Genomic DNA, 8,676 nt, shown 5'->3' with positions numbered 1-8,676 from the left:
ATGCAGTCTATCTTTCTCACTCTATCAATCTATCTACTCACTATATACGGCTGTCTGTCTATTTGTTTATATATACCAATGCAGTCTATCTATTTGTCTGTCTGACTGTCTGTCTATCCATCTGTTTATTCATACAAAAACAAACCAATCTCACTATTTTGATTTATCTACCTAGATCTATATTTGTCTTATTTATCTATACAAAGCAAACCCAATGGAATCTATATCTCTCGTTCTATTTCTGTCATTCTATCTATCTTAACAAAGGCAAAACCAATGCAATACCTCTCTCGTTCTGTCTATCAGTCAGTGTATCTATCTATCTATCTACACACACGTTAATGTACTTTAAATATTTAATGATAACCACATTATTGGCACCACACATATCAATACACAGCACATACAACTTGATCTGTTTCAGACGTCCAAACACAACTGTTTTACCATGATGAAAAGACAAATATCAGGCATAGGCATAGATATCTATTAAAACTTATATCTTTCAGCCTTCTCTTTCTATCCTGCTTGCCCCTCCTTCTTCTCCTCTGTCCGTTCTTTCCCCTCAGTCTCTCTCTCTATTGCTCTCTGCATCAGCACGTGACAAGTCTACTGCACATGGCCTCAACGTGTGAGAGAGCAGGAGGGAGGGGGAACCAAAGATAGAGAGAGAGAGAGAGAGAGATTTCAAAACATGCAATAGAAATGCACCCACCATCTCCAGCACTCCTCTCTCTCTCCCTCCTTCCGTGCAGTATTTTTAAAATTCAAATGAATGTTTGCAAATGCATTGCAGAATACTGTACACTAATTTCTATTAGTCTCAATGTAACAATGTCTGAAAACTAAAAACATAGTGGAAGATGTGCAATCACTAATGGCATTACATTGCTAGTTAGGTAGGTAAAGCTAAATTTGGTGCTTCCCCAAATATTACATGAGGTTATTATTTGCTCTGATGATTATGCTGTAAAGAAACATTTCCACTCTACACACTAGTGCACTGACTCACACACACAGCTGTGCCCTTAAAGCTTCAAAGCCTGCATTGCCCTGGGTATCAGAGGCCAACAGTTTTAGACATCCCATCATGCCTCACTGCAGTCTACACGAGTCACTGAGACTAATGTTCACGCCAGTGCACACACAAAAAAACACTTTGTCGACAAGACACACACTAACAAATCTGTGATATGCAACAATTTTAGACAGTTCATAAAACAGTATGCATCAAAAAAAATCTAATGAAAAACATTCTTACCATGCAGACACTCCGGACCTCCCAGCAGTCCAGGGCCCTGCGGCACATCCAGACCCAGTAAAGATGATGATGAAGACGATGAGGAGAGGGAAGAGATGGAGGAGGCCGAGGAAGAACATGGCGGAGAAGAAGAAGGTGGGCACTGGGAGCTCTGGCTGGGTACAGCCGACTGCGTGCTTTGAGAAGGAACCTGAGCAGCTGTACTGCAGGTGTTTCCCGACGGCATGCACCCCATCCCATTCTCTGTCAAGAACTCCTCCAGGTCCATGTACTGTAGCTGGAACAGGCCACCATCGCACGGAAGCGTACGCTCCCATAGCAATGGGCCGAGGAAGGCCGACTGGTTAGTGGAACGTAGGGTGCCATTCCCACCATTTATGCCCCCAACTCCACCCAGTGAATCCTCATCGGAGTCTATAGGTTTGTCTTTATCTGAAAGAGGCAAAAACAACAATCGGATCAAATGTTAATAAAATTAGCACATATATTTCATGGAAAGAAAATTTCCAAAATGAATTCTCTAGACAAAGTCTTTAACAAAAAGAATCAATTATTTTAATAGAGCAATTTTGCTCTATTAAAATAATTGATTCTTTTTGTTAAAGACTTTGTCTAGTTTTTCAGAGTGCGAACCATCTACAGTCTCTTCTACACTTTATTGGTTTTTACGCACCTGGACTTACAATTAGCCTTCATCTGAGTGCAACAATATTTCCTTGTCTTCAAAATGAATTCTCAAAATTCCGTCTTCAATAATAGAAAAAAACATTATTGTGCCATAGCACAAGCTTATATTTTGTGCAAATAATTAGCAAATTTCTAGGATATATATAGAAGTACCACAATGGTTATCAGTGATATTGAGGATTTTTAAAAGTACACTTTGTAACTTTTGATACTCTAGTGGTTAACTAACACAACTGCATGTGCCTTGCGGAACAATAGTCTGAATATAAACAGTTATTATAGGCATACTGTAGTGATTCAGAAAAAGACAAAAACACTGTTCTTAAACTTTACAAAATAAAAATTACATGGTATTTTAATATTAATTAAAAATTACATTGTATTTTAATGTAATTACACATAATTTCAATATTACTAATTATTTGTACTATTTTACTGTTTATTAGCGTTTATTTTTTTATAACATTTCAACATTTTAATCATATTTATTACTTTTTAATATACAGTCGTGGCCAAAAGTTGAGAATGACACAAATATTAGTTTTCACAAAGTTTGCTGCTAAACTGCTTTTAGATCTTTGTTTCAGTTGTTTCTGTGATGTACTGAAATATAATTACAAGCACTTCATACGTTTCAAAGGCTTTTATCGACAATTACATGACATTTATGCAAAGAGTCAGTATTTGCAGTGTTGGCCCTTCTTTTTCAGGACCTCTGCAATTCGACTGGGCATGCTCTCAATCAACTTCTGGGCCAAATCCTGACTGATAGCAACCCATTCTTTCATAATCACTTCTTGGAGTTTGTCAGAATTAGTGGGTTTTTGTTTGTCCACCCGCCTCTTGAGGATTGACCATAAATTCATCAATGGGATTAAGATCTGGGGAGTTTCCAGGCCATGGACCCAAAATTTCAACGTTTTGGTCCCCGAGCCACTTAGTTATCACTTTTGCCTTATGGCACGGTGCTCCATCGTGCTGGAAAATGCATTGTTCTTCACCAAACTGTTGTTGGAAGAAGTTGCTGTTGGAGGGTGTTTTGGTACCATTCTTTATTCATGGCTGTGTTTTGGGGCAAAATTGTGAGTGAGCCCACTCCCTTGGATGAGAAGCAACCCCACACATGAATGGTCTCAGGATGCTTTACTGTTGGCATGACACAGGACTGATGGTAGCGCTCACCTTTTCTTCTCCGGACAAGCCTTTTTCCAGATGCCCCAAACAATCAGAAAGAGGCTTCATCGGAGAATATGACTTTGCCCCAGTCTTCAGCAGTCCATTTGCCATACTTTTTGCAGAAGATCAATGTGTCCCTGATGTTTTTTTGGAGAGAAGTGGCTTCTTTGCTGCCCTTCTTGACACCAGGCCTTCTTCCAAAAGTCTTGGCCTCACTGTGCGTGCAGATGCGCTCACACCTGCCTGCTGCCATTCCTGAGCAAGGCACTCCGATCCCGCAGCTGAATCCTCTTTAGGAGACGATCCTGGCGCTTACTGGACTTTCTTGGATGCCCTCTTAACAAGAATTGAACCTCTTTCCTTGAAGTTCTTGATGATCCTATAAATTGTTGATTTAGGTGCAATCTTAGTAGCCACAATATCCTTGCCTGTGAAGCCCATTTTTATGCTTGCAGGTCACCATAGTTAACAATGGAAGAACAATGATTACAAGCTTCACCCTCCTTTTAACATGTCAAGTCTGCCATTCTAACCCAATCAGCCTGACATAATGATCTCCAGCCTTGTGCTCGTCAACATTCTCACCTGAGTTAACAAGACGATTACTGAAATGATCTCAGCAGGTCCTTTAATGACAGCAATGAAATGCAGTGGAAAGTTTTTTTTCGGGATTAAGTTCATTTTCATGGCAAAGAAGGACTATGCAATTCATCTGATCACTCTTCATACCATTCTGGAGTATATGCAAATTGCTATTATAAAAACTTAAAGCAGCAACTTTTCCAATTTCCAATATTTATGTATTTCCCAAAACTTTTGGCCACGACTGTACACTACCAGTCAAAATGTTTAAGATTTTATGTTTTTTCATGTTCAACAGTCATTTATTTGATTCAAAGTACGGCAAAAACAGTAAAATATTTTTTACTATTAAAAACTGTTTTCTGAGTATATTTTAAAATGTAATTTATTCCTGTGATTTCAAAGTTTAATTTTTAGCATCATTACTCCAGTCACATGATCCTTTAGAAATCATTCTAATATTCTGATTTGCTGCTCAAAAAACATTTATTTTTATTATTATGTTAAAAACAGCTGAGTAGAATTTCTTCAGTATTCTTTGATGAATAGATATATATTTAAATAGAAAGAAGTTGTTTTAAATTGTAAAAATATTTCACAATATTACTGCTTTTGCAGTGTTTTGGATCAAATAAATGCAGGCTTGGTGAGCTGAAGAGACTTCTTAAAAAAAAAACATTACAAATCTTACCGTTCAAATATTTTTTAACTGGTAGTGTATATAGTTTTAATTCATTTTTAGTTTAATTAATTCCAGATTTTATGCATTCATTTTTATTTTATATTTATTTTAATTAACACAAACACTTTTCAGTAATTTCAGGTGTAGTTAGCATGCTCATGTCCATTATTTTTACATCTAAAACTCATTTAAAGTCCATCTTTAAAACACTAATTATTTATTAATACTGTTATTACTGAAGCAAATGCCAAAATAAATATATATATTACATATTGTACATTATAATGTGCTGCCTAAATTCACATGCAGCCTAAAAAAATGACTTTGTCTTATTAGTGCTTAATTTTTCATGCACATAAAACAGTATATAATTTAAATTAGCCATTTTATCGGTTGTCAGAGTTGTAATATTGGCGCATCCCAACATATTTCCAAAAATAAACACGCCCCCATGCATGAAGGCGTACAGTGTGCTTAATGACTAAACAAATCTCATGAGTACATGACCCTTGAACTGCTGCAGTATCACAGCTGCAATAGTGTGGAAACACACAATGCCATGTACACGGCTGGAATGCCAGGGGCCAAGATGGAAGTCTCTCTCTCTTTCTCTCTGCCCGTCGTTCAGATGGAGAGATGAGAGATGTGGGGAGTGGGGGGGCTGGCTGGCAAATGAGAGTGCTGCATGAGTGCTTCTGAGAGAAGCAGGGAGCTGAGCTGTCATCTCCAGCACAGGGGCTTTTGAAGACAGAGCTGGGGAATATGCACTGCATAGAGATAGCTGGGGAAAAAGCGGTGTCTTACTCTACAACAACAGTGTTCTGACAAATGGGAATGGAGGAATGCTCAAGGCGGTGCGACCAATAAACTAGAAGAGGAAAACACTGATAACAAATGGAATGAGAAAGAAGGATATTGATGGAGAGTAGAAGTTTCAACAGAGCTAAAATGGAATATAACAAACTAAAAAATTAACAAATACATTTTGATAATACGCTGGCAAGTGTTGTCACAGTATTCATCCTCCTCTTCCTGATTACTTTTAACCTTTATAACGCCGAAGTGACATGTATTATCCACAAGAGGGGGCGATTGAGCAAATAGTAATGTGTACATCCGTATTAAGACAACACCTCAATGCATTTTAGGATGGCATCCCTTTAATGGCAGCCATGGAAGCTTCAGAAATCCCTTTAAGGAAGGGGAGAGGCCCTTAATTTCTTTAATTTGTAGAGAACCCGTTAATTCCCATCATTTATCAACGATTTATCCGTCGAGTTGAGGAAACAGCCTGACTAAGGGAGGACCAGATGTTGTTTCCTCGTTGCACAAAACTGAGGAAGATCACTCTAGAGTTTGTGAGGCAACAAAAGTTATATTGCAGCTCAACATCGACATTGTTTTTAATAAAAATTGTATTGTGGGTAACAGATTATCTTAACTAAGAGAGTGGATTAGTAAATGAGATAAAGAGAGAAAGTCACCTTTCATCTCAGCACAGCAGTCTTTCCCTCTCTGGTCCCCTTTAATAGGCAGCTGAAGAAGGGTTTTCAGACTGGCCATGGAATTATTCAGGTGGCCATTGGTGGTGGTACCTGCAGGGTTAGCAGGACCGAGCTGTGGACTGGTCCCTGCTGGAAGGTCAGGTGGCAATAGCTGAGAAATTGGCCTGGACATTCCTTGGTGTGACACCTAGTCCAGGTTCAACCAGTTAGTAACTTTTCAGATCACTGGGCAGCTGAGCTGGATCAAGTGTTCCAATCAAAAGTATAAATGCAATGTACAAAAAAACAGACGATCAAGGTGTGTATGGAAGTTTATGAGCATTTAAAATTCGAATTCAAAGTCCCAGCGCGTTCCCATTGGGAAAGTGATCTGATATGGTCCGCTCAAGTGAGAAAGATGCCGGAGTTGTACTTCATCCTCTTCAAACGCGCTGCTGGCTCCTTTGAAAGAATACTGTGTTGATTGTTTCGCCTTCAGTAAACCTTCCGCTCATTTGTTGACGTATGTCATCGCATTTAACTGGTGCTCCTCGCGTCCAGGACAGAAATATTCCCCGAAAAAACGAATGAGTTGAATTAGACGGGCGTCCATGGAGGCAGAGATCCGATTGAGTTCCACACAGTCGGCAGGAAACTGCGAGTAAACTATAATATTAGTCTAAACCGAATCGGGAGAGCTGGAAAAACTCCGTGTGCAAATAAAAAATGGTTCCCCCTCTTCAGAATATAATAAACTATTAAACGTGAGCTGTGACGGTTAAGACTGATGGCTGTTATTATTCCTCTGCCCTCTCTGTTGCTCTCTCTCTCTCTCTTTCTCGTTATTTTTGTAGCTAACCTCCGCAACCTCTTTCTTTCTCTCTTTCCCTCTCTCTCTCTTTCTTTCTTCGGGCACTCGGTAAAGCGAGCGCTCGCTCGGTATCGTAGCAAGAGTCAGCTGGAACGTACACGGGCAGCGCTCGTGACATCACCTCTCACGGGGGAACGGCACTGAGGGGCGGGGCTATTCATTATTCATCATGCACACCTCCTCGATCAACGCCCACAATATGATAAACGAGTCGCTTTGGCCAATAGAAAGCGTCCCTCATTACATATTAATATCAGACCACCCCTGTTTATTTTACTAACCTCTTCTGTGCCGTTACAATTTCAGATCGAACTAATTTAAACGAGAGGCTACAAACATCCAAACGACAGGACAAAGGACAAGACTCGATATAATACACGTGCGGGTCAATGACTAAAACGCCTAGTACTTATAAATGTGTTCTTTGTATTTACATTGTCTTTTCATGACTAGAAGAGTTTGAAAGCTTTACTTCTTTGCTTAATTTTGCCTTAAACACTGTTGATAATCATTTTTTCTGACGTTTGTTTTTTCAGACGGACTAAATTTATAATAGACGTGTATTTAAGACTCTTTGACAGATTGTCACGTCATTTGAGCTTTATATGCACTAAAGTTGCCTAGCAAGATCTGCTGGGCTGCATTAGCAGCAATATTGTCTATGAGAATGTGCCTGCGAATGTAAACAGATAAGAAAAAAAATCAATAGATGCAAAGACACAAAAGACTGCAAAAACATTTGTCTGCTCCGTCCAAATTCAAGCTGCGCTTCTTAGTAACGCTGCTATTTCTAACCCTCATTATATTCATTCATTGTCTAATTTGTAGCTAGTTGTCATTGGCTCGAATAAGTCAAAAACGTGAGCATATCGTTTTGGCCGACACAAATGTGTTTCCACAGTACCTTAAGGCCAGCACTAGACCTCGTAGCAAGCACATGGCTCAGGCACGGGCGATCGCTACCTACCGACGGCCTCTCCTCGACGCGATTGGTCTAAAGTAGGTCAGTATCTGCCCTTCGCGAGATCGGATTGGACAAAACTAGGTCAGTCGCTCCTCCCAGAGTTCTCCCCATGCTAGTGCCGCGTGAGATGGGAGTAAAACAACATGCAAAGGCGGCTTGGTGAGATCTTTGTGGATTAGTGCCGGCAACTCTTGTCAGATGCAGAGATCAAATGGAATCTGCCTTTGCGTGTTTAAAAATGAAAACAAATACGAAGAAGGTTCCATCCACAGGGATTGTTATGCATAGACTGCAGTTTTCTGCTGCACAGCTGAGGTTTACTGTGCACTGTTGAAAGTCTGTGAAATTATAATAGCCCTTTTAAATAATATTGAAACATCTGATGTTCTGTGCATGAAAGGGCAAGATATAAAGATTGACTTCCATAGTAAACAAGCTGACTTAAACATACAGTTGAAGTCAAAAGTTTACATATACCTTGCAGAATCTGAAAAATGTTAATTATTTTACCAAAATAAGAGGGATCATACAAAATGCATGTTATTTTGTATTTAGTACTGACCTGAATAAGATATTTCACATAAAGAGGTTTACATATAGTCCACAAGAGAAAATAATAGTTGAAGTCCCTGTTTAAAAGTTTACACACTTGATTCTTAATACTGTGTTGTCACCTAAATGATCCACAGCTGTTTTTTGTTTAGTGATAGTTGTTCATGAGTCCCTTGTTTGTCCTGAACAGTTCAAATGTCCGCTGTTCTTTAGAAAAATCTTTCAGGTGCCACAAATTCTTTGGTTTTTCAGTATTTTTGTGTATTTCACTTGAAAATGAAGGTTCCAAAAGGGTGTTTTTGCAGTGATTCCATAGAAGAACCATTTTTGATTCCCCTTTCAGTGAACTGTTCTTAAAAGAACCATTTTGAAGAACCTCTTTCGACTAAAAAGAACCTTTTCTGCATTTGAAAGGTT

At 39.1% G+C, this 8,676-nt stretch overlaps 1 protein-coding gene across 1 annotated transcript in view; it reads right to left on the bottom strand.

Moving 5' to 3' along the window:
- Positions 1-6,825, bottom strand: part of dbpa (D site albumin promoter binding protein a) — a 14,327-nt gene extending 7,502 nt beyond the window's left edge. The window contains exons 1-2 of the mRNA XM_073822004.1: positions 5,873-6,825; positions 1,262-1,693 (exon numbers count right to left, since the gene is read on the bottom strand). Of these exons, the coding sequence (XP_073678105.1) occupies positions 1,262-1,693; positions 5,873-6,065 (625 nt within the window). The 5' untranslated portion in view covers positions 6,066-6,825. The remainder of the gene's footprint in view (positions 1-1,261; positions 1,694-5,872) is intronic.
- Between the last annotated feature and the right edge of the window lie 1,851 nt (positions 6,826-8,676).

This window comes from Garra rufa, chromosome 17 (genome assembly GCF_049309525.1).
Source record: "Garra rufa chromosome 17, GarRuf1.0, whole genome shotgun sequence".
NCBI lineage: Eukaryota > Metazoa > Chordata > Actinopteri > Cypriniformes > Cyprinidae > Garra > Garra rufa.
This window is presented reverse-complemented; position numbering and strand designations above follow the sequence as displayed.